Here is a 25,979-nt window from a genome sequence, read left to right on the forward strand (position 1 = left end):
GGATGCAGCCAGGGATGCCTCACAGGAGCGTGGACCCAGGGGAAGCCCATCTTCCAGTTATTCAGGAGAATGCAGAAATCTGGATCCTTAAGTATGATTTGAACCCTGGGCCTCGTGCATGTGAAGCAAGTGCTCTAACCCTGAGCTCGCTCCCAGCCCTTGTTTAATTTTTAAATATGCACAAATAATTCAGATTTCTAAAAACTGTTCTGCCTCAGAGAAGTGTGTGTGTGTGTGTGTGTGTGTGTGAGAGAGAGAGAGAGAGAGAGAGAGAGAGAGAGAGAGAGAGAGACAGAGAGAGACTGCTTTGCTAGGAACACATCTTGTTTATAATGGAGAAGCAGAGGCCTCCATGTGCAGATCTGAAAATCTGAAATGCTCCACACTGGAAATTTTTGAGTGCTCACACAACAGGACTAGTGGAAAAGTTCATGCCCAACCTTGTGACGAGTCACAATCAAAATGCAGGTGCACTAGTGGGCTGTATGCATTCTTATGAAATCACCTCCTGGCTATGTGTAAGGTGAAACTAAGGGACGTTCGCACTTAGACTCAGCTCCTGTCCCCAAGGTATCTCACACGTGCCAACATTCCCAAAACTTAAAAATATCCAAAATACTTCTGGTCCCAAGCCCTTCAAATTAAGGATCCTCAACCTGCGTATCCACACAAACGTCTTAGAGCGGGGAGGTGGACGAGCAAAGAGGAAGCTCAGGAAGACGGAGCCGGCAGAGATGGGGCGTGGCGATGGGATCCACGAGGCAGCGCTGGCTGCATCCGAAGGAAACAAGGAAGGCAGAGCTGTGAGAAACAGTGGAATGCAAAGCCATCACTCAGTGGACAAATAAAAACGACCTGGTGGCCGTCTGGATCCACGCTGGCATCCAGACTCCTGATCTGGCGCAGGGGCAGAGCACTGGCCTAGAGTGCACGGTCCCAGGGTTCGATCCCCAGTACCGGGGGGAAATTCACAGACTCCTGACCTGGGGCCAGGGCTTACATCCCGTCTTTGGCCCGTGATCTCAGGCAGGTGACACTGCCACACATCTACGTGGACTACCCACCGTACCTTCCTGGCAGGGCTGCTGTGGGGACGGAGGAATTAACAGAGACGCAGGGTGGGGAGGCTGCCTACCTGGAAGGAAGGCTGGATAAACATGGCTGGGGGTTCCACGACTGCAGGGGCTGGGAGAGGCAGGCCACCACCACCAGGCAATCAGGGGGCACTGTGGCCATTTGGAAATAGAGTGGTGACGAGAAGTAGCTGGCGTTTCGTGGGAAGAGTACAGTGACGGTGTCAGCTCTAAACCTGCTGACTCTAGAGCACCAGGAAGGCACCCAAAGGGCCACTGAAGGTGTGAGGCCAGGGCTCGGAAAAGACGACACAGGCTGGCGATGGAGCGGGTCCCACCAACCTGAAACACCGTCACCGCCGTCACTGCCGGAAAGCACAGCTACTTATCACCACTAAGAAACCAGCTGCCGGGCCGGAGCTCAGTGGCAGAGCACTTGCCTAGCATGTGTGAGGCACTGGGTTCGATCCCTGGCACTATATAAAAATAAACAAGTAAGATAAAGACATCTGTCCACCTACAACTACAAAAACAAAAAAAAAAAAAAACAGCTGCCAATCAACCAAGCCACCCTCGACAGCAAACCCTGCTTCAGAGATGTTCAAATATGGACAATCATGTCTCGGAGAATCAATAAGCTACAGTAGACTGAAGTATAAAGAGGGGACTCACGGCTTTAAGAACAGATGAATTTTTGATGGAGAGAAAGCAACAGGGTCCTTAAAAGCTCTGTTATCTGCTTACTATTCATTAATTTAGCAAATCCCTAAGTGGCTCTTTTCCTATTTTTATCCTCTCAATTCTCGATTCCTGGGGAGCACGCACGCCATGCGCTTGCTCCCCACTGGGTGGAGGAGAGCTTCCTGATTCCCTCATCTCAAGCTCCCAGGGGTGCACCCGTTTTTAGCACAGCCTGTGCCTTTATGGACCCTGCTCCCACCCTGGTCAGCTCTGCCTTCTGTAGTTGCACTTGAGACCTCGAGAGGAGAGGCCACCGTGCGCTGAGCACGAGGCAGGAGGCGAGGGCTGCCCTGCTGTTGATGCACTCTCCCCCCACCGCCAGGCGTCGGCTCCTGGCCCCCTTTCCCAGGATGAAGGCTGAGGGCTGAAATCCACCAGGTTTGAAAGAACAGAGAAAGCACAAGCAGTTTGGACCACTGGAAGGAGACCCCGTGAACGTGGCTCCCGTCTGTGCAAGTCCAAGGTCCCAGGTACACAGGGAGGCCTGCGGCTCTGTCCCTCACCAGGCAGCTTGTCTAACAAGATGGAAGAAAGGCTGGAGGGCTCTTGGCTTCCTAATTCCACCGCAAAACTATGCTTGAAGGGAAAGAAATGGAAATGCTCTTAAATTTCCTAGAAATAGGTAGTGATTGCACAACTTTGTGAATAACACCAAACCACTGGTCCGCACACAGGGTGAATTTTATGGTATGTAAGTTCTACCTCAATTGTTTAAAATACTTAGAAAATATTACCTAAAATTGCAAAAAAAACTGGAAATAATCAAAATGCCTAATGACAGAGTTTATACCACGTATTCTGGGGAATAAACAAGTGAACTGAAATATATTACACAGATTTTCAATACAAGGAGATTTAAATATGTGTGTGTGAGAGAGAGATCAATACTGGGAGATTTAAATACGTATATGTGTGTGAGAGAGAGATAGAAAGAAAGATGAGGTCAGAATAATCGAGTATTACAGACCAGTTACAGGTCCTTATATAACAACTTGACCCAAGTCCCGTGGAATAGACTATGGATACCGCACTCCTTCTCCTCCAAAGTTGGAAGGAGGACAGCATTTCCATTTGTAAAATATTTCTGTGAACATTATCTGATTTAATCCTTAAAACCACCCCCAAGAGAGAGGCAGCAGGGGTTCTCAGCATTACCCAGAGGTTGTGCTAAAGGTCACAGCCTTCAGAACAGAACTGGAAACCTTCGCATGGCTTCCACACCACGGAGACCTGGGTTTTCCCAGCAAAACCAGATTTTTTTTTATTATTATTATCTTTAGTTGTTGATGGACCTTTATTTTATTCATTTATTTTTATGTGGTGCCGAGGATCGAACCCAGTGCCTCACACATGCTGGGCAAGCGCTCTGCCACAGAGCCACACACAACCCGAGCCTCCAGATACATTTTTTTTTTTTTTAGTATTTTTTTAGTTGCCATTGGGCCTTTATTTTATTTATTTATACGCAGTGCTGAGAATTGAACCCAGTGCCTCACACATGCTAGGCGAGTGGTCTACCACTGAGCCCCAGCCCCAGCCCCAGCCCCAAACCAGATACTTTTTAAAAAAAGAACTAAAGGCTACCTGCCGTCCCCACCAATATCTTCTGGGATCACTAAAATTAAGAAGTGAGGGCCGAGCCGAGGGCAGGCCGGCTGGCTGGCACTTTCTCTGGACAGGAGGCCCACAGCTGCCCCCAGCTCACCTTGCAGACAGCATGGCAGATGGGCCGGAAAGAGGCGCTGGCCCGCAGAGCGAGCTCAGCCTTGGGCACACAGGCGGAAGGCAGGACAGCTGGTGCGTATCTGGGAGGACCCTGGCTGCCCCGGTCCCTTGGTGAGAGGCACTGAAAGGTCACTCCACCCCTCAAAGGTAAACGTGTGCTGTGCTCCTTTTCCCTGTGAGGGGACAGCGACCCTCTCCAGCAGAAGGGACATCCTCAGGAAGTCTCCCTCCTTTTTTCATAAAAAAGAGAAAAAAAAAGGCTTCTGCCCAGAGGAAAAACTGGGGCAGCAGAGACCTTGCCCCTGGGCACCTCCTGGCTGGATGGCCCACTAAGGACAGGCGCGAGGGGAGGCTGTGGGGCGCTGGGCAGGAGCTCGGGTTCACAGGTGCCAGAGACCCGGTCAAGCCTCAGCTGCACAGGTGGCCCAGCTCTGACCACTGAGCCTTTGCCATTAAAGACCTGGTCTGCAGCTGCCATGAGGGCCAAACAAGGGGTCCTGGCCACACAGAGGCCGAGTGACCTGGCCAAGGTCACTTCTATGGCCCATGCTGCTATCAGGGGAATCTGTGACTCCCGGGGGCCGGGCTGCTGGGAGGACCACCCAGGTCAGGGAGCTGCTGAGGCCAGCTGAAGGATTCTCTCGTGCCTTCCTCCCCTGCCACCCCCAGCTGGTGCAGCAGCCTTGACTCTGCAGCAAACTCCTCCTGGCCAGAGGCTGCGGCAGAACGAAAGGAAGAAAAAAAAAAACCCAGCCACAGAGGGGAGGAGCTGGGGAAGCCACTGCCACCCATCTGGATGTGGGAGAACAGGATCGGGAAGACTGAAAATGACCTTGCAGCTACAAGGCTGCCTCCCAGGGACCAGGAGAGCTCCACAGCCCCAGCCCGGCTCGCAGCCCGCCTCTCTGGGCACACAGGGGCAGTCTGGGTCCCTCTGGACAGGGAGCAGCCAGGGCTGCACTCTGCAGGGAGAAGGAGAAGGGGTCTACCAGAGGCTTGGCAGGGGCGGAGGGTGAGACGGGAATGGCCTGTGAAATTGGTCCTTATGATTAATGTTCCGACTGCGGGGTTTGGAATTCTGCCTCAGAAACTCCTACCCATGCTAGGCCCACGGCAGTGGTGCTGGCCTCCCAAGCCCACCAAATTCTGGCAGAGGGTCCTCTCTGCTCCAGCCTGCCTTCCACCGGGCCCCAACATGGGGCTCAGGGCCGGCCGTAGGGGTGGTGCTGCAGGTCCGCAGGACTGTCCTCCCTCTCTAGCCTGGATTAGAGTCCAAAGCAGAACGAGGGAGATGTTGTGAGCAGTGCTGGGTTCACCAGAGCTGCACCAGCCACCTCCTGGGGTGCAGACAAAACCTGTTCTCTCGCACACACACGCACAGATGCCCTATTTCAGAGTACCCCTGGCCGAGGTGGGCCTGGCAGCAGGTAGCCATCCTGTTACTGTTTGGGGTCCTGCACATGCCACTGGCAGAGAAACACACTGACCAGTGAGACCCAGACCCCAGGAAGCCTCAGGCCTGCCAGCCTGTTCTCTCAGAAATGGATCCGGACTAGACCCACTGGGGCCACCCTCCGTGGCTGCAGCCCCTGGCAGGGGGCACGGTGGAGCCCCCACTGCCTGTCCTGCTCTGGTCTGAGGGCGTGGTGCCCTGACAGTGGAAAGCACCCTGCTCCAGTTCTGGAGCCATGAGAGCCACCCACAGCAGCAGCCTTGCAGACATGGTCCCCAGACCTCTCCCTGAGACAGGAACAGCCAGCCCAGGCAGGTGCTGGGTTCAAACCCAAGATCCTCCTTCCACAGGCTCTCCTCAGGAGGAGACCTGCCCAGGCCTCTGCCTGCCCTTCTATAAGAGGAGGCCAGTAAGTCTGGTCCTCAATCTTTCTGGCTAGGACAGTCAGGCCTGTAGTCTGCCTGGCCCCTGGCTCCACACAATCCTGCAAAGAAGCCACTAATGGCACGTGACACAAGGCGGCAGAACTCAAGGTAAGTGTGCCAGACCCCGCGGCTCTTCCCACCCCACAGCAGGCAAAGGAAGTTGCTGCCGGGAAAGAGGAGAAGAGACCCAGTCCTCCATCCCTGTCAGGGGCTGGGCACAGCCAGAGCGGAGAGAGGCGCAGGCGCCACCCACTGGCATGCAGCAGGGTGGCAGGGCCCCTCCTGCCTGCTCCACATCTGCAGCTCCACTGTGCAGCTGAAGCAGGGCCAGGCCACGCGCAGCCCTGTAGCAGCACATCACATACACAGGCTCAGGACACCGCCTGAGCCCTGAGCACCAGGAGGGGTCATCTGGAAGGGCTCAGGAGGACCTGAGACCACGAAGGCTCACAGTGGGAGCAGGGGGAACAGGACCTGTTCTTTGACGAGCATCCTGGAGTGGAGAAACCAGCACCTCTAAAAGACGTCCTCCAAGGCCCGGCTCAGAAGTCCCACCCTCCCACCTCACCTGCCCCATGGCACTGCCTGCCTGTATCCTCTGGGGAGTTTGTCCCTCATCCCCAGTAGTCTGTGAGGTGGCAGGGCATGGAGGCTGGGTCGCCCACCACCTGAAGCCCGGCCCAGAGCGAGAAAGCCGAAGAGCAGCCCCGGAGGAAAGAAAGAGAAAGAGAAAGGCCTCTGGTGCCCCAGGTCCAAAGGCTCAAGGCCTCCCCTCTGGCCAGGTCCACACTGCAGGGTGAGAGCGTGGGAGTGGCCTCCAGGATGGCCCTGCTGCTGCGGAAGGCGGCCACAGGGCTGGCTGGACAGGAGGCCGCTCTGAGGCACCCTGCAGTGTGCTCGGCCGGGAGCCAGGACCGCACTGCTGTCCCCAGGACCAGCCTCCACGACTCCTGCTAAGGACCTTGGGCATGCCACCAAACCCCATCTGTAAGAGAGACCAGTAAAGTCCCCACTTCATACGGCTGTTGGGGGACTTAAGGAGACAATAAAAATCACTTTTATTATCACTGGGTAACAACCAATGCTTTAAATGCAGTCAGTGCTCCAAACCTGAGCTAACTGATGCCAGAGCCCACGCCACCTTAGCTGTCACCATCCACAGATGAGGGAGTAAGGTACCAAGGTCACCTGCTAGAGGCAAAGACAGGCCTGACCCTCGGGTATCCCAACCCAGGTTGACACCATCCGTTCAGCATTTGATTAAGACTTCCAGGGTGGGTGCCTCCTGGGACCCCCTGTCCCAGGACAGACAGAAGGACAAGTCCAAGACAAGGGCTGCACTGTAGATGGAGGGGAGGGGACTGCCATGAGAGTGGGGGGTGGGCCTCACAAGGCAGGCAGCAAGGCCTCCCATGGACAGCGAGAAGGAGGATGGAGCTGAGCCTACACCTGGGGGGGAGGTGGGCGGGGGGCTTCCCCCGCAGGAGTGCCACTCCCGCAGGTACAAAAGCATGCAAAGCCCTCGCGCAGCTCTGATGGTCACCCCCACGCTCACGGAACACCCAGGTCACTGCCAGCATTTATCGCCTGCCAGTTGTTTCAAAGGTCAGTGCCAGGCGTACACTGCTGGTCCAAATGCCCCCTGTGGGCAGCAGGGGTGAGCTGGGCTGGGCCAGCATGCATTCTGTGGGCTGGCCCCGTGCAAATGCACACAGCAGGCCCTGGAGGGAGACCCCACACACCAGCACAGAATCTCCCTGGGTGTCAAGCTGGCCAGAGTGCAGGGGCCCACGCTTCCCCAGATACCAGCCCACGAGGCCCAGGAGCCGCACACCTACCTTCTGCATCCACTGTCTCCTTCATGATAACCTCCACCCGCTCCACGTGGTGCCGGTTCCAGAGGCCGTCCAGGACCTGGCGGTTCTGGTCTCGGAAGGGCAGGATCTGCGCCACCACCTGTCAGGGAGGAAGCCTGGTCATGATGGTCATCCTTCTCAGGATGAAGAAGAGGGCCTGGCCCTAAGGGCTGCAGGCCTTCTACTCCCTGGTATTCTCTGGCCAGTGGCTTCTGGACTTCAGGGGTTTATGGCCCAGTAAAGACTCCACATGCTTTTAAGTGACCAAAACAGAGTTACCAGCCAAAAAAAAGAACATACTTAAAATTATTTATCTTCAATGGCTATCAATTTTTAATAAAATACACTTTAATGCCAAAAACACAGCATGAACACTTCAGATTGAATGCATTCGGTATTGCTTTTCATTTTGCAGTTGAGACGTAAGAACCTCACCAGGACTGGCTCAGGTCTGGGGACCACTACTTGTGACTAGTACTATGGCAACTGCACACAGGAGTGGGTGACGAGCAAAGCCTTTGCCTGGGCAACTACCTGGTGTACCACACAGGACCTGGCTCTGCAGCCCACGTACCAAAGAGGGCAGGTGCAGTACACTCTCTGACAGTGTCACTGGGACTGGACACCCTCAGGCCCCGAGGCCTGTGCAGAATGAAATGGCTGCTGACCTGCATCCCTCAGGAGATCACCCTAAGCTCCTGCCTCTGAGCCTGGTTCAGATACCCAGACTTAGGGTCTTCTGGCCCCTATTCAGTTTTAAGATCTTGTCACCAGCCTTCTGGATCAAAACAGATTTCAGAAAGGAAAAATTTTTTTTTTTTTTTAAGGCTGACAGGTACAAGACAGAAAAGCTAATTCTAAGTCCCATAGTATCTGCAATAGAAAACCGGGTTCCGACAGCAGAGGCCCTGAGCCACCTCTGTAGAAAAGCAGGGACAATACGGGGAATCAGCCCAGACACGGGCCGAGAATCAAAAACGTTGGACACAGCAAGAGCAAGAGGCTGAACACACAGACAAGAACCAGCAGTCCTGCCTGCGGCTGGCTGGTGATCTGCACCTACGTGCACCTACTGCCCACCACAGGGAGGCCGGGTGGCTCAGACTTCACAATGCCCTCCAGCCTGGTTCCACAATTAGTGGTGCCGCCCTGCTGGTGGGGGCCTTGGGACCAGGTACACCCAGCCCTGGCAGGCTCTGAGTTGGAGCTCACCTGTTTGCCCAGGTAATGGTCCACACGGTACATCTCCTCCTCTTGGAAAAAGCTCCCAAGTTCTGTAGCCAGCTGCTGGGCTGAGAGGTGGTCATGGCCAAAGGGTTTCTCGAGGACAACCCGCAGCCAGGCACCCGGGCCTGGCCGGCAGCTGCTGTTGATGTTGCGGGCAATGTCTGCATAGGCAAAAGGCGGCACCGAGAAGTAGAAGATCCTGCCAGCCTCGCGGAGGCCCTCCCGCTGGACCTGAGCCTCAATGTCCTTGCTCAGAGTCTGATAGTCCTCGGCTGTCTTCAGTTGGCGGTACTGGCTCAACCGCAGGAACTGACCCTTGAGTTCAACACACCGACTGGGAGTCACGTCCTGGGGGCAGGAAAGGGATTCCAGGGCCTTGGTCATGAGCTCCTGGCCCTGTTTGGGGGCCGTCAGGGCAGCCCCATGGAAGCTGAAACTGTGGCCCTTCCCGGCCTCGTCCAGGTACAGCTGGAAAAGTCCCTGCCACAAGTACTTCTTAGCCAGGTCCCCAGTTGCTCCCAGCAGGATTATGGAGACATGTCCCTGGAGCTCCTGGGCCTGCAGGTAGCCCAGAAGGGTCACACACACAGCCACTGTGAGCATCTTCCAACTGCCTGGGAGCCTGGGATACAAACAAGGAACAAGGAAGGCCAGACATGAGCAGGTAGCCGTGTCTAAGGTAGCAAACACTTCCTGCCTGGCGAGAAACGGCCACACATGTCTCAGAAAAGTGTCACAGCTCCCCCAGCTTCCCTCTCCTTCCTAGGCAGCTGGGCTTCTGTGCAGGAAGTCAGTGGAGAGGGGGCCTGCCCTGCAAACAAGGCTGTGCCTGGGAAAATCACAGGCTACTTGGTAGAGAGGGACCATCCTGCTGCCAGGAGCAGGGAAAGTGGCCCGTGGCACGACAGAGGCCCCAGGCTGCTGCGTTAGAGCCGTGCACCTCGCACCCACAGCCATCTAAACTGTGAGCACAGGTCACGTGACCAGCAGGGCGACTCTAGCCCAGGAACAGGTGGAGGTCCTCGGGGCACAGCTGGAGCCGTGAGAGAGTGTGGCCTCTCACCTCGCCTGGTTTCTTCCCAGGTTTACTGAATTCTGGGTACAAAACCACTACCAGTAATAGTAGCACCAATAAAAACCCTCTGGGGCTGGGGGCTGGCTCAGGGGCACGGCACTTGCCTAGAATGCACCAGGCTCTGGGCTCGATCCCCTTCCCTGCAGAGAAACAAAAGCAGACCCTGGAGCCCACTGTGGAGAGTCAGGCCCCGCTCGACCCATTAGTAACTGGACAACCACTTAGCCTCACTGCACTTCAGTGTCCTGCCTGAACTGGGGGCAACGGGCACCCCTCCATCACTGAGTTGTCATAAGAATAAAGCGAGTTAATTCAAAACGTCTTAACTAATACCCAAAAGTATAAAAGTTGTACATTTTAACAAGGTACCATGAAGTGTTTGATACATATATATATATATATATATATATATATATATATATATATATATTAATTAATCTTTAAGTCAGCTTAATCCTATTTATCTCCTCAAACATTTATCAATTCTTTGTGGTAAGAATTCAAAATTCTTTCCTCTTGCCTTTTGAGATGGCCGGTACAGGATCACTATCTACAGTCCCTCGTGCACAACAGTGCTGGGAGCTCCTTGCTTCTAACTGTAACTTAGACCCACTGAGAAGGGCTTGGTGGTTGTATCATGCTTAGGCCAGCGACCACCACCTCTTAAGTAGCACATTTGTGGTAGCTGCTGTTTGCAGCAGGAACAAGAGCAGTGAACACCTGGGCTCTCACGGGCCAACAGTGTAATGGACTGGCTGGCTCCAGACGAGAACATACAGAACCCCACGGGGTGGGCTCCATTACAGTCTCCCCTTTGGCACATGGGAAAGCTAAGCCTTGGCAGGATGAAGGCCCCACGGTGAGAAAGTGGGGAGCTGGGGCTGACCCAAGGCTTCCTGGCTTCCCGGCAATTGCGAGCCACAAACCGTGAGGCAAGCCTGTCCTGACCCAAGGCAGCTGCCTGAGAGGCAAGAGGCCGGGGCGGGCCCAAGCATACCCAAGGGCTTGTTTATTCTGGCCTCTGTTCTTGCCGAGGTTTAGGGCCCAGTGTGTGAATCTGTTCTCCATGGACTCCATCCTCCAACTTCCCACCGAGGCTGGGCTTTCGGGAAAGGACAGGAGGAAGCAAGGAGAAAAGGAACCTGGTTGGCATCAAGGCTGATGGAAGGAGATACTGGAAGTGGGGCCCAGCCTGGGCGTGGGAGAGCGGAGGAGGAACCAAGGCTCCTGCGCACCCTCCATACGCCGGGAATGCCACCAGATAGGGCGAGAGCAAACCTGCAATGGCTTTAGGAGGCTATCAGATGGTTGCACACACAGGTGTACAGAAGGGGAAACTGAGGCTTGAAGAAGAAACTGAACTTAGAAAATGCCCGGAAGAACTTGCCAGCTTACCGCCCACTGTCCCTGCACAGAGGGGACCAATCTGCCTCTTGACTTGACGTCAGACCCTCTCCCCCTCTGCATCTTCCTCATGTCTCCAGAGATCCATTCCCAAGATGGCCCTTGTCATGGCCAAACCAAGAGGAAGGCCCATGGTGTCTGTCAGTGTCCACGGGACGCCTGACATTTCCATCCATCCAAGGCCCGCCCAGCTGGCCGACCAGCCTTCCTCTCTTGCTCTTCAAGTATCTGCACTTCCCCACAAATACACAGATGGACTTTCTTCCGTTTCCCAACCCCTGTCCTTGGCCCCTTGGACGCTTCTTTCTCAACTAGCCATCTCCCTGTCCAGAGGGAAGGACACGCTGCAAGGTCAGTGCGGAAAGCGGCAGGGAGAGAAATCTGAAGCCCAGAGAGCAGCCTGGAGAGGGAGGAGGTGCCAGCTGGCGAGCTGCGCTCCAACTCCTGAAGGTTCCTGCGAGCCAGGTTCGGGACACCTCTGTCACAGGGACAGGCTCGGGACACAGGGACAGGCTCGGGACACCTTTGTCACAGGGACAGGCTCAGGAAACTCAGCGGCTGATGGGCAGGAGGGGAGCCCAAAGCCAGCACCTCTGCCCTGCCCCCAAGAAGACTGCAGATATCCACACACCCAAATGGACAGCATCCAGCCCTCTGTCTAGCGCTGTCCCACCCTCAAGACCTGCCCTCACCACCAGCCCGGGTCCCGCCACTCTCAGGTTAGCTTATCTCTTGTTCACGTTCCAGAACTCCCTGAAATACAGAGTCGGGTATTTCAACATGATTGCTCACTCCATGGTTGCTAAACCCCTAGGGAACAACTCCTCCCCAAGAGGGTGTGGGTGCTACATTTGTGTGCACTGAGGTTTTGTTTTGTTTCTTTTGAACCTGAAGCAGTTGCTCAAACTTTAATGTGCACTTGGATTTCCTTGGGATCTTTTTAAAATGCAGATTATGATGCAAAAAGGTCAGAGCTGAGGCTGGTCCAAGGGATCACCTATGGCGAGATTCCCGGATGCTAAGCAAGGTCAGTACCAAAACGCACAAGCCTGGTCCTCCCCCTGCCAGGACAATGTGATTCAGCAGGTCCAGGACAGGGCAGGTCCAAATGGTATTTCTAAATAGTATCAAATGGTTTAATTGGCCCCTTCCCCATAACAGTGGGCCGCTGATTCCTGGGCCGAATAGTAACACCTACGTTGAGCAAGCAGTGGTGCAGGTGACTGACACGCACGGCCCTGCACGTTGATGCTCTTTGTACAGATGAGGGAACTGGGAGCTGGAAAGAGCTATGAGGCCCCAGACCCAACCCCTGGGTCCCTACACTAACCTACCTCCTTCCTCAGTGGAGGAACGTGTTGGGGTCCCGTGATGGGGGCTCAGCACCATCTCCCAGCAGGAAGACCTCACTAAAACACCTGATCAGTTTCTTTATCTATAAGAGGAGGCTGACTGAGGTGGGGGTGGGGGTGGGGAGTGAGAAGGGGCTGACCCAATCAGTGTGACCAAAAGAAAAAAAAAGCTTATACAAATGTCAACTAGTTAAGCTGATTAAACTAAAGCATCTCCAGACCCCTCTTGGGTTGCAGGACCGCAACCTGGAGATGATTTCCTCATCTCCAGGGACACCCAGCCCAGCTCTCAGACAGCCTGCGAACAGAGCCCGGAGCCACGGAGCACTCCATCTAGTCCCCACTGCACACCAGACACCCTCCAGGGTACCCAGACACGCCCAGTGAAGTCAGGAACAGGACCCCAGCCCCCGGAGCAGGGGTGAGGTGCAGGGAAGACGGATGGATCCGGCACACTCCCCCTGGTCTACACAGCTCTGTCGCACCGTGGAAGCTATGTGTTTGACGGCTTTTTTCTAAGCACTTGCTTCTCTCTCTGCTCTGAAAGACAGGGGACACTTGAAGTTAGGAAAAGCAAAAACAAAACCATGGAAATGGCTCCAGCAACTGATCCAACTATGAATTTTCTTCTCTATTTTTTAAAGTAAGAAATCAATAGTCAGGTGCAGCGGTGCACACATCAATGCAGGAGGCTGAGGCAGGAGGATCATAAGTTTGAGGCCAGCCTCAGCAACTTAGCAAAACCCTGTCTCAAAATTAAAAACAAGCTGGTGGTAGAGCACCTCTGAGGTCAATCCCTAGGACAAAAGGATTTTGGGGGAGGAGGAGGAGAAGATGACAATAAAGCTGGCCATGGTGGTACATGCCCAAAATCCCACTGATTTAGGAGGCAGAGGGAGAAAGATGGCAAATTCCCGGCCAGCCTCGGCAACTCAGCAAGACCCTGTCTCAAAATAAAAAATAAATAAAATGGGCTGTGGGTGTAGCTCAGTGGTAGAGCACCCTGGGTTCAATCCCCAGAAATAGGGGGTGGGGGAAGAAGAGGGAGAAAGATCAATCGATAAGAAAACCCTTAGTGAAAAGTTTGAGAGAAGTGTAGGACAGGAGGACAGGGTCTCAGCTTGGGAACTGGAAAATGGGGCCATTCCTGGAGGGGCCTTCCCCCAGACAACCACCTACTGAACAAGTTATCCACCCGGCGGGGCCTCAGCTCCCTCAATGGGGAATGGGGTCTGCGCCACAGCGTGGGCACAGTCCTGCACTGCCCCTCAGTCCTGTGCTTTCCAAGGAAAGGAAGTGGCCACCTATTGACAGGGAGATGCTCAGAGCCGTGGACCACCCAGCAGGGCTGGGAAACATGGGACCAAATTATGGTCAAGGAGCTGATAACCGAGCGTCATTCAGAAGTTCAGACAAAGCTCTTTGAAGGGACAACTTAAGAATGTGGAAGATACAGTTTCATTCTGATTCTTAGACAAGAGGCCAGACAGAAATGCAGCCGGGTGGCAGGGGTGGGGGCTCTGGAGGGCACAAAGCACCTTGGGCTGCCCAACTCTTGAGTCTCAGCTGCCACCCTGGGAGAGACTCACCTGTTAGACAGGGCCTGCTAACATCCCAGAAGGCGGGCGTCCCAACAGCCAGCCAGGGGGTTGGATCAGAATGCAGCTCTGGCCTTCATTTTACCCCCTGGAAGAGGCAGATATGGCCAGAGCCATGCAGCTGTCCCTGCCCAGGCCCAGCACGGGCACAGCCAGCCAGTGCCTGAGCTCCAGTAGCAGCAGAGTGGTTTCTGGTCAACCACAGGAGGAAGCCGTTCTGAGCCCTTATGCCAGCAGAGGAGGGCGGGGGAAGGCACTGGGAGGTTAAGGTCAGTGCTGCCCGCCCCCGTGGACACTTAAAACTGACACTAACAATGCTGCCAGGAAGGAAGAGCTTATGAGTCTGAACTTTTAAAAAGAACACATGGGAGAAAAGTAAGAATTCAGACCAAAGATCTCTTAAAACTGAAGCATAAGGTGAGGGACACCCTGCCAACCCAAGTATCTTTGCTGCACATTCCCTTCTTGCTCTGCCCCCACAGGTGCCAAAACTCAATTGTGATGCAAGATCAGTGGACTTTGATCTGTACTGGTTCCCCGCAGGGAGAGACTGGGCCAAAAGCTTCCTGACCCAGCTCTGAGGGCCTGACCTAAGGGAATCCTCATTCCCAACGCCTCTTGAGATGGCAAGTGTGGGCCGTACAATCAGCCGTGCGCTGGACCACTTCACACTCACACGAAGGTCCAGTGCTGAGTTGTCAGGAAACTGTCCAGCCTGTTTTTAAATACAGCCATCATCAACACGGAATATATTTATATGTAAATCGTACTAAAAACAAAGGTGATAAACACTCAAAACTCATAACCTCCTAATCATTTGGCGCTTTTTTTTACTATTATGTATGCTCTTGACATTACTTATTGCTACAGGATCTATAAAGTGAAGACCTTCTAGAACAGGGCGTGCCTAAAGTTGGCCAATGTGGGAATATTTATGCAGACATTGGAAAGGCTATAAATAAGACTCCCCAGCACCAACTCCCCCACCTTGCACAGCCAGCTGTTAAACATTTACTAGCACACAACCGCCCAGGTAACCAAGCCTGTGTTCCCAGTATGGACATCCCCCACTCAACTCCAGACTAGTACCATCAGGCACTGCTGACCGCATTAGCTGTGCATCTATCTACCAGACTTAATATGTTCAAAACTGAACTGAGCCATCCCCCAACCTAGTCAAATGAACTCTCCTCCCCCTACCTCCCACCCCCGCTCTCTTCTCAGTAAATTGCAACTCTCCTCTTCTAGGTGCCCAGGCCACTAATCTTGGGGTCATCTGATCTGATGGTAAATCTTGTAGTTTCTATCTTCAAAATTTATCTAGAATATAACTACTTCTTGCCACCTTCTACCACTCCCCCCATCTGTCTGGATTACTGTGGGAACCTAATTAGCCTCCTGCCTCTAACTCTGGCCCCTGGAGAGTTGCGACTCCACACAGCACTCAGAATGACCTCCTAAGTGCAGGTGAAAGAGTGTCATTCCTCTGTTCAGAGGTCTCAGGCTCCACACATTTGGGCCCCGCCCCCGTCACCCCCTGGACCTCTCTTCCTACTTCCTACTCTCTCTAGGTTCTGCTCAACCTGCTGCCTCAGGCCCTTTGTACTTGCTTGCTGTTCCCTCTGCCTGCTCCCCCAACTCCAGTGGATATCCACATAGCTCCTCCTAACTTCAGCTCCAGGGGGCTTCCTCAGGCCACTCCATTAAGCTGTAAACCCGCCACCTCCCTTTGCCCTCTCTGCTCTCCTCCCTGCTGTATGTTTCTGGGCTCACACTGCTTTCTAATGTACTGTTTGATGACGACTTTGCTCATTGCCTGCTAGTCCTCCCTGCCGGAATCTCAGTCCAGTGAGGACAGGGACCGTGGCTTGTTTGGCCCACTGCAGCAGCCCAGTCTCCAATGGCCTGGCTCACAGGAGGCACCCTGTAAACATCTGCTGAAGGAACCAATAAGTAAATCCCGTTTGCACGGGTCTGCTGTCACCTTGTGTGCACGGTACCTGCATTTGAGTGACAGCACATTGGAATGAAGCTCTCCTGGTGACTTCAAGCACAGGGACAGGGCACACATCGGCAGCTGGTTACCACTACTAACAATACTAACTTAACAATACTACTAATAACAAGAGCTGTGGAGAGTACTGAACGGCATGCCAAATGCTAGGCTCGGAGCTAGACATGGATCCTGTCACTTAATCCTTTCCACAACTCTGCAGTAGGTCCTTCCATCAACCCTGTGTTTGGTCATGAGAGGAAACTAAGGTGCAGAGAGGTAAGATAACTTACTGACAGTCAGCGTAGAGTGGACAGGGTCTGCGTACAAGCAGTCTGGTTCCAGAGCTAACCTCTCATCCACCTGCACAAAGTGTGGCTACATCCTCAAGGGCAAAATGAGAACATGGCATGGTCTGCTCCTCTGTAAGGCTGGACCAAGGGTGGCTGAGGCCACATAAGCCATGTCTCTCACACAGGCCAGCCGCTATAGCAGCTCTGCTCCATGAGGTCAAGTCGCCCTAAACACTAATGGCTGCTAATCAGCCTGGGCCTCACGTCCACAGTGATTCACACTCCTCCTTCTGGCACTGCACAGGCATCTTGCTGAAGCCTGAGGTGCTCTATGAAAACCTGGACGTCCCTGGAGGCTAGTTTCTGGAGAACTGGTTGAGTGAGAGAACCCTGGATTCAGCTCTGCTCTGACGCTCAACAGCAGGGTGACCTCAGACAAGACATTTAACCTCTTGTATGTACCTCAACCACAGAATGGGAAAACAAGTTGGTTACAAGGGCACATGGAGATATTCCGCAGGAGGCATCTGGGCAATGCTTGGGAACAGTGAGCACTCAAGAAATGCAAGCTTTTATCACTGAACACTAGCTCTTCTCGCCAGCTTCTCAGAACTGCTACAAAACTTTTTAACCGTCTCACAACAGAAAAACTGCCAAGGAACAGCGCAGGACAGTTCATCAGGGTCTTCCCATCCTACCAATGAAAAAGCAAAGGGTACAATGCTGGCAGGGTTAAAAGGTCCTGGCCAGAAAAGTAAAAAAGAGGGACAAGTGCAAACCCCCCATTCAGCAACCGTAGGCCCTCCACTGAACGGTTCTGGGCCTTTTTATCCAGATGCAAAATGGGGATAACCTCCATATTTTTATTGGTACAGGTAACGTGCATAATGGTAGGACTTGTGGCCACATACTTGTACCTACACGTATTACAACAATATAATTTGGCCAATACCACTCCCAACATTTCTGTCCTCTCTCCCTTCCTCCCTTCCCATAGCTCCTCCTCCTCTACTGATTTCCCTTCTATTTTCATGAGATTTCCCCCCCCACACACACACACACATTCATTTCTTTTTCTTTCTCCTCTAGCTTTCAAATATGAGAGAAAACATACAACCCTTGACCTTCTGGGTTTGGCTTAGTTAGCTTAACCCAATGTTCTCCAGTTCCATCCATTTACCAGCAAATGACATAATTTCACTCACTTGATGGCCGAATAAAACTCCATTTGCATATATATCACATTTTCTTTATCCATTCATCCATTGATGGACCCCTAGGTGGTTGCATAGTTTGGCTATTGTGAATTGTGTGCATGTATCTCTAGAGTATGCTGACTTTAATTCTTTAGGGTAAATACTGAGGAGCTGACCTATCTCATTGTAATGTCTGGCCAGAGCAAGCCAAATCAGGGCATAAGTATGCGGTGGGAGGACATGGTGGTGAGAGATCTCCCAGGCACCTGACTCCCAGCCCAGGACTGCAAATAGTCACATTACACTCCTGCTCTGACAGGTCAGGACCCTGGGTTAGAGCCTGGCAGACTCCATGAGGAGGTCAGCAACAAGCAGTGACACTCTGGCTTATTCAAATTCCATAAGTAAAGCAAGAAGTGACTCCGCTACAAATGATGAAAGAGAGGTTTTTCCTTTCAGTTTCCCTCTGTTGGCTCAGATTAGTTTCCCTTTGAAATGGCCCAACCTTCAGACAGTAACCTAACTTAGTAAACTCCAGCCTTTGGATGAAAGTGAATTGAGTGTCTTTCTGTAGTGTGGCTTTCTGTTAGCAGTCATGTGTTTCAAAGACACTTCACACACACACACACACACACACACACAAATTGAAAAATGAGCTCTGCTCATGCCAAACACCGCACTTTGATCTCGGGTGTTCCTAAAAGGTATCAAAAGATGAGTCTCATAATAAACTCAAGAATACTACCAATCACCCATCGCTGCAGAAAATGTAGAATAGAATCTTAAATATGCCCTGTCAATAGGAGTTTTCTGTCATCTGCTACCTTTCACGACCACGGGGGTGCGGTGGGGGACAGAGCGTGGCCTTGGGAGATCTGGCCATACAGTCCACGTCGGGTGGGCTGGTTGTCAGAGACCACGGGCCGGTGCACCGGGACGGAACCGAGGCCAGGCCACAGCGTAAGCGCCGCAGAGGGAAAGCCGCGCCGGCCCCGCGGGACGTCGCTCCCGGAAGCCTGGAGGGGACGCTCGGGGCCCGGGCCTGGCCAGCTCCACTGACCCGCCCCAATCCCAGGCGGTCGCGGCTGCTCGGCTCTCGGCAGGAGGGCCGCGCCGGGGCTGGGCGGTGGTGGAGGCTGGCGCGCGGGCCGCGAGCGCCGGGGACGCCGGCCACCGCCTGGCCAGGCTCGCGGCGGGCTGGCGGGCGGCGGGTTATTCATAGAGCAGCCCCGAGAGGGCGGGGGTGGCAGCTTACTTCATCTCGCTCGTCACAGCCCGCCGCTCCTCCGGGAAGTGGCGGGCAGCGGGGCCGCGCCCGGGGGCTTCGGAGCAGGCCTGCGCCCCGCGCCGCGCCTCGCCTCCTGCGCCCGCCCTGCAGGTGCGCGCGTCGCGCGGGCCCGCGCCTCCCGCGCTCGGGGTGCCCGGCCGCCGGGTCGGCGAGAGCGGGGCGCGCTCCCCAGGCCAGGCGCCGCAGACGCGGGGACGCGGGGACGCGCGGCCGCAGGGCCCGGTGGGCAGGCCTCGGGCCACCGCGGCGCGCAGGGCGGGGCCCGGGCAGGCCACGCCCAGGTCCGCGGGGGGCCTCGCGGAGGGCGGGGCTCAGCTGCCTCCCGGGTTAGCGGACGAGGCCGGACTCCCTCCCTCCCATCCTCAGCCTCCCCTGGTCCCGGGCTCTGCTGTCCAGCGTAGGGATGCCTGGCCGCGTCTCCAGGAGATGCACAGCAGCTGATGGTGTCCTGGAGGAGACCGGCAGCGGGTTGCTGGCTCCTCCTCTGAGACCGGGAACCGCTTACCTGGCCTCCCAGGCCTCGCTTTCCCCCACCCTTAAGGTGACCTGCTGGGTCGGCCCGGGGTCGGTATCCACAGGTGGCGGATCTTTTCCTTTCTCCTCTAGCTTTCAAATATGAGGGAAAACATACAACCCTTGACCTTGATCTCCTGCACCTTATTCCAGTGGCCTTCGTCTATACAGTGGGGACAATGAGAGCACCTGCCTCAGGTTGTCGGCACAGGGGGCTGAGTAAATGGCAGCTTGTACCTGTGTGGCTTAAAGATAGACAGCAGAAGATAGTGTTTAAATGGGATAACAGGGTCACTGCCTCTTGAGCAGCACCCCAGCATGGTGATTTCTGTCCTCCATCCCTCCCTCACCCTGCCCCAACCTCCAGTCCAACCTCGAGTCTGCTTTCCTCCCAGCCCTACCGCTCTGCCAGTGCCCCTGATGTCCACTGAAGAGGCTGCTGCTGCCCGCCTCCGTGGCCCTTTCTCCCAACAGATAGCAGTGACCTGGGGCCCGTTAAGGCAGGGCTGCTGCTTCACTGGTCAGTCCAGAGTCCCCTCCTGGACATGGGTACCCTATTCCCACTCTTGGAGCATCTTAGTCCTGTCCCTTCTTCACACCCACCCCCTGGCCACCCCAGGGCCAGAGTCTGCCTGGTCACCTCTGCTGAAGAACACTGGGCCACCCTGGAGAGGGGATTCTGAACTGAGAAAACTTACAGCAGCTTTTTATCTCGGGACAGTTTCCTTAGAGGAGTGTCAGGAACCAGGAGAGGAACCTGGCAACGATGGCCCAGCTACGTGGGGCCAACAGACGTGATTACCACACAGGATGTTGGGCAAGGGAGTTCCAGGAAGACCGGGGAGCAGAGGGACACCAAGCCCTCTGCGCCTCAGCGAGGATTTAGGTCATACCCAGCAGAGTCTGGGGTGGGAATGGGGACAAGATGCCAGGCACCCTCTGGGTGGCTTCCACACCTGGAAGTGAGCAGGAGGGTCCAAGGCATGGGATCAACCAAACAGGACAGGGGTCGAGCTTAGAGCCCTGCCTACATCCCATAGCCCTGTGAAACACAGCTGTGAAAACCGGGACCAGGGAAGGCACAGGTGGGAGTGGACAGGTGCCCAGAGACTGAGATGAACCAAGGGACGTTTCCCAGACTTCTATGCAGCCATCCATCACAGGGTGATCTGTTACCTTGAGAACCTCTTTTAAAATAGCACCCCTCCTCAGAATTCTGTTCCTGTTTCTATTCATCAATAAATCATTATCTTACTGATAAAAAATAAAATAGCCCCCAACCCTGTCAGCTTCACTAGCTTTGTAAGGAAATGCCCCCGTGCCCCCTTCACTGGGTATGGTTGGGCGGGGGCTGAGGAGGGATGAGCCTAGTGTCGCACCTGTTCTCCCAGTAGTCTCTCCTCTCCCACGCCAGTGTGAGATGATCTGCCTCTGCTTCCTCACCTTGTCCCATCTCAGTCTCATCCCACCTCGTGCCTTCTAGTTGGACCTGGGCAATTGTTTCACTGTGTCCACCATGGAAACACGTTGGTCTTGCTACCTCAGACCCCAGCCAAGTGAGTCTTGCTTCCCAGTAACTAAAATTACAGACCTGTCCATGTGGGCCTCGTGATTGGCTCCAGCCCCTTGGCCTCTCTGAAGTTCTGTCCATCCATCTCTGTGCTGACTGCAGCCACTAGACACAGCTGGCCACCAGTACCGCCGTCACCAGGAACCAGGTGTGCCCACAACCCTGTGAAAGAAGCCAGAAGGAAAGAGGGTGCCCCTGGAGGAGGGGGAACCCTGGGACCAGATTGTCTGTGGTTTGTCTCATGCTGCATAAGGAAGGCCCCGGGGCTGGTCATGGAGCTACTTAGGTTTGGATTTTCCTTCCTGGTCTTTGAACTTGGAATAGGCCAAAGTCAGGGTTAACTCAGCCAGCTTCAAACCACGGAAAGTGAGGCCCAGCGAGATGAATGACTCACAGAGATGTCTGTGGAGTTAGAAATAAAGTCACGTTGCAGTTTCTATTTTCAGGTACCACTCCCTAAGTCAGCGCTACTTGCTGGCTCCGTGCTTTTCGCAGGGGGTGGGAGGGGAGGGAACAGGTGCCGTAGATTTCAGCCACATGTAGATCTTCCCATCCCCGGACACGAGGTGTCTCAAAACTTTTTTTTTTTTAATTTTTCACAATTGGCTTCGTAAAGTAATGATGATTTAGTTTTTATTGCTGCCACAACAATTTACCACAATTAAGCACAAGTTTATTTTCTCACAGTTGCAGAGGTCAGAAGTCGGACCTGGGTCCCACTGGGGTGAGGTACTACGTGGAGAAGCCATTTTCTTGTTCACACTGTGCATTAGGCACTTTCTGCCCAGGGCAGAATTCAGTGCCTAGTGGTTTTAAGAATAAAATCTCCATTTTCCTTCCGGCTTCAGCTGAGAGCTATCCCAGCTAGGAAGGTCCTTGGTTTGTGGGGCCTCCCTCCATCTGCTAGGCCAGCAATGGAAGGTGGGGTGCCTCGAATTCCTCCTTCTTTTATCAGGGTCACCTCTGACTCAGCTGGGAAGGGGTCTCTGCTCATTGGACTGGATTAGGGACATCTGTGTAATCCAAAATACTTTCCCCATCTCAGAAGCTGTACCCTTAATCACATCTACAAAGTCCCTTAGCTTCGGCATCTGGACTCCTTTAAGGAGTTATTACTTTGCCTACCACAAATTACAAATTTACAGATGATTCCAGCCCCGCCTTGTGTGTGTGGGTGGGGGGTGGGGGGTGTTCCTGGGAATTGAACCTAGGGCCTTGCACATGCTAGGTGTGTGCGTACTTTTGAGCTCCATCCCCAGCCCTTTCTATCTTTTATTTTGAGACAGGGTCTCACCAAGTTGCCCAGGCTGGCCTTAAACTTGAGATCTTTCTGCCTGAGCAGCTGGAATTACAGGCTCAACCCCTCTTGATTATGCAGGATCTTTATCACATCAATTTTTATAAGAACCTTATTGAGATAATAAGATAACCTTATTCACATTCTATACAACTCACTGACTTAAATGTGCAACTCAGTGGTTTTTAGTATGTTCAGTTGTGTGACCATCTCCACAACCAAGCTTAGAACATTTTCATCACCCAGACAGGGATCCCTGCACCCATTAGAATCACTGCCTATTTCCCCCGAAACTTCTCAGCACCTGGAAATCACTAATAGGTTTTCTGTCTCTATGAATTTGCAGATTCTGAACATTTCATAGAAACAGACCGTACAAATGAGGCCTTTGTGTCTAAACATACCTGTGTCTGTCTGTATGTTTTCAAGGTTCATATGTAATTACAGCATGTATCAGCATTTCACCCTTTCTCGTTGCTAAATAATATTTCATTGTATATTCTTACAATAAATAATTTTTAATAGTGATTAATTGTACTTAAATAAATAATGTTTAATTGCATGGATCAAACACGTTTGCTGATTCATTCATCAGCTGATGGACACTGGGGTTGTTTGTACTTTCTGACTGTTAGAAGCCATGCAGCCATGGACATGTGTGGGCATGTTTTAGGTGGACACATATTTTCATTCTTCCTGGGCATATTCTCGGGCAGGACGAAGGGTCATAGGGTAACCGTATTCTAGCCTCGGAGCCACCATGCTCTTTTCCAAAGTGGCTCCATCTTTCTCTGTTCCCCCGAGTGATGCACAAGGTTCCAGTTTCTCCACATCCTCGTGAGCACTTGCCACCCTCTGAGTTCTGGGTCACAGCCATCTCAGTGGGTGTGAAGGGGCTCCATTGTCACTGTGACTCCCTGACAGCCCACGACGGTGTTTTTCCATGTACTTCTCGGCCATTTGGGCATCTTCTTTGGAGAACTGCTGAGTTAGTTTCTCTGTCCATTTCGGCCGAGCTCAGTTTTCCTTAGTTGTTAGCGTCCCTTCTATATCTAGGTATAAATTCTTTACCAGATACATGATTATTTGCAATTTTTTTCTGCCCTTCCGTGAGTTGTCTTTTTACTTTCCCGATGGAGTCCTTTAAGGTTGAAACATTGTTAATTCTAATGATGGCCAATTTATCTATTTTTCCTTTTTGGCTTGTGGTGCTGGGGATGGGGCCAGGACCCCCCACGTGCAGGGCGAGTCTCTCCCACCCAGCCGCGCTCCCAGTCCCTATTTTTCCTGATCCAATGTCATGAAGATTTTTTCTTGTCTTCTAAGAGTTTAATAGTTTGGGCTATTCTATTTAGGTGTTTGGGGGGTTTTGTTTTCTTTTATTTTTGGTGGTGCTGGGGTTGGAACCCAGGGCCTCATGCATGTAGGCGAGTGCTCTCCCACTGAGCCCCACCTCATACCCCCACGTTGCAGCTTTTGGTCATTTTTGGTTAATTTTTTTGCATGTGATGGGAGGTGGGAGTCTGAGTTCCCTCTGTGGCATGTGCATATCCAGTTGTCCCAGGATGAACTGTTGAACTGTCACATGCTGCTTTTATTCAGAGAGATGCACAATACCAACAGGACCAAAGCACCCGCCCCGTCCAGTGAGACAGACCCTGGCTGACCAAGACCTGGCAAATAAAAGACCCTTTAAAAAGGACTGTCCAGTGAGCACGGTGAGATCTCAGGAGCCAGGGCCATCAGGTCCCGTGGGGGGGGGGGTCCCGTTTGCTCTGCACATGGCACGTGTAACTCTGAGGAGGCTGTCTGCAAGCGGCCACTCGGCCACAGTCTGAAGAGGTCTGCATGCCCTGGGGTGGAAGGGAAGCCGCTGGTGCTGGTGCTGCCTGAGCCAGGTCTCAGGGGAAAGAGCCCCACATTCTGCTTGCAGCTTCCTGGGGTGGGGGCCGTAAAGGGAAAAGAAGAGAGAGATGGGGGAGCAGCTGGCCTGAGTGTGAGCCAGACAGGGACCTGAGTAAGGAAGCGAGAGGCACCTGGACAAGGTCGACACTCCTGGCCTTAAGCTTCCAGGGGGGAAGCTCTTGGCTGGCAGATGAAATGAAGAGACAAAGTGCTGGCAGCCACCGCAGACATCACTGCACCAGCTGGAGCTGCATCGCGTCCTCGGGGCCAGTGTCCATCAGCCTGGGCACCGCCAAGCCAGGGGTGAGCCTGGGGTCTGGGGAAGGACAAGGCACCCTTGCAGGGAAATGTGATGGTCAGCAGGACCTCACGAGACCCAGCCGGCTTCCCGCTGGCTTCTCCAGGAAGCAGACGCTGTCTGTCTTCCCCAGGACTAGACTGCAGTGGCCTGGTCTGGGGCCAGGAGTCTGGGAGCCTCTGATGAGCCGGCAGTTCCCAAGTGTCTGCAGGGTCACCGCAGGGGACAACTCTGCGCTCATCGGCCCCCAGCACTCCTCCAGTCCCAGCAATGCAGGTAAGATGCCCCGCGTTCATTCGACCAATTGCTCGTGCGAGGCACCGTGCTCGGGGCACAGCCTGGGTCAGGAGCTTAACTTCCACTCCAAGCCGGTGTGCAAGGTGGGGGGATGGATAATAAGAAGCAGAACATTGCGAGTGCCACAAAGAAAGTAAAGCCTAGCACTGGGTCAGGACATCTGGCGTGATAGTTGACCTAGACCAAAGGGAAAGAGGTTGGACATGCAGAGATGGCAGAGGCCCCCAGGCCCGGGCATCCCTGAAGAATGGAAAGGTAGCTGAGCCAGAGCACTGAGCAGAGGTGGCTTGAGAGCAGGTGGCAGGGCCTGGGAGCCACCGTGGAAACCCTGGGCTTCATTCTAATTTGTAACAGAAGGCTCTGGGGAATATTAAATTAGAAAGTGACACAACCAATTTTCATTGAGAAAAGTCCTGCGTTCCTGGGTCATGGGCCTGGGGAGAAGCATGGCTGGGCCCATGGTGGAGCCTAGAAACCTGGATGCATGGCTCCGAGGTGCACTGAAGTGTAGGCTTGGGACTGGGAGTGTAACTCAGTGGTAGAGCACCTGCTGAGCCTGAAGAAGACCCCCGCTTCCATCCCCAGCACTGCAAAGGAAAGAAGGAAAAAAGACTGTTACATTTGCAGGCCTCAACAAGAGGGAGCATACCACGCCATGGGGAAGCCACAGGGTAGGTCGGGGAAGAGAGAATAAGTGGGAAACGGAGGCAAGAGCCTGCATTGTGGACTGTGCTGTGAGGAACTGGGAGGCAGGGTGAGCAGTCTCAGGACTGGATATGTGGATCCTGTCAGCAGGCTCCAGATAGAGGGACTGGATTAGTTCTTTTTCAGTTGCTGTAACAAAATACCTGAAACCGGGTCCTTTATAAAGAAAAAAAAGGTTTCCTTAGTTCACAGTTTGGTAGATCTAAGAGCATGATGCCCCTTTGACAACATCACATGTCAAATGGTGTCATAGTGGGAGCACCTGTGAGATGCAGATATCACATGGACAGACAGGAGGCCAGAAGATGGGGAGGGTCAGGATTCCTCCTTTAGAGCAACCCACACTTATGAGAGCAACCAGGGTCCCATGAGAACTACCTCATCCCTTCTGGTGGCAGTGCCCCAATGACCCAATCACCTCCCTGAAGGCCCCACCTCTCAAAGGTCCCACCCCTCCCAGCAACACACCCTGAGGACCAAGTTTCCAACTCATAGACCCTTGAGGACAAGCCACCTAGATCATGGCAGGGGGCTGCCCTTTGTTGTCTGTACGGTCCTGGGGATAGAAGTGGTGAGCTGTGGGCTCTGAGTGGGTCAGTTTGCATATGAGAGGGTCTTCCGGCAGGTTGCTCATAATTCCCAGTAACTGGTTGGACCTGAGAGGGACAGGCTCTCAGAGTCCGTGAGGCCCAGGT

At 53.6% G+C, this 25,979-nt stretch overlaps 1 protein-coding gene across 4 annotated transcripts in view; it reads right to left on the reverse strand.

The window, feature by feature from the left end:
* The window catches only part of H6pd (hexose-6-phosphate dehydrogenase/glucose 1-dehydrogenase), a 29,716-nt gene extending 10,919 nt beyond the window's left edge, over positions 1–18,797 (reverse strand). Inside the window, exons 1-3 of one of the 4 annotated variants that reach the window (XM_046424453.1) lie at positions 18,667–18,797; positions 8,486–9,122; positions 7,256–7,373 (exon numbers count right to left, since the gene is read on the reverse strand). In XM_046424453.1, coding sequence (XP_046280409.1) covers positions 7,256–7,373; positions 8,486–9,122; positions 18,667–18,671 — 760 coding nt within the window. In that variant the 5' untranslated portion in view covers positions 18,672–18,797. Of the gene's footprint in view, positions 1–7,255; positions 7,374–8,485; positions 9,123–10,970; positions 11,491–13,920; positions 14,168–18,235; positions 18,343–18,666 lie in introns of those variants that run through there. The other 3 variants (XM_058572679.1, XM_046424454.2, XM_058572680.1) reach the window with 3 other exon arrangements.
* Between the last annotated feature and the right edge of the window lie 7,182 nt (positions 18,798–25,979).

This window comes from Marmota monax, unplaced genomic scaffold (assembly GCF_021218885.2).
Source record: "Marmota monax isolate L192 unplaced genomic scaffold, Marmota_monax_Labrador192_F-V1.1 WCK01_AAM20220418_F8-fsc00080, whole genome shotgun sequence".
NCBI lineage: Eukaryota > Metazoa > Chordata > Mammalia > Rodentia > Sciuridae > Marmota > Marmota monax.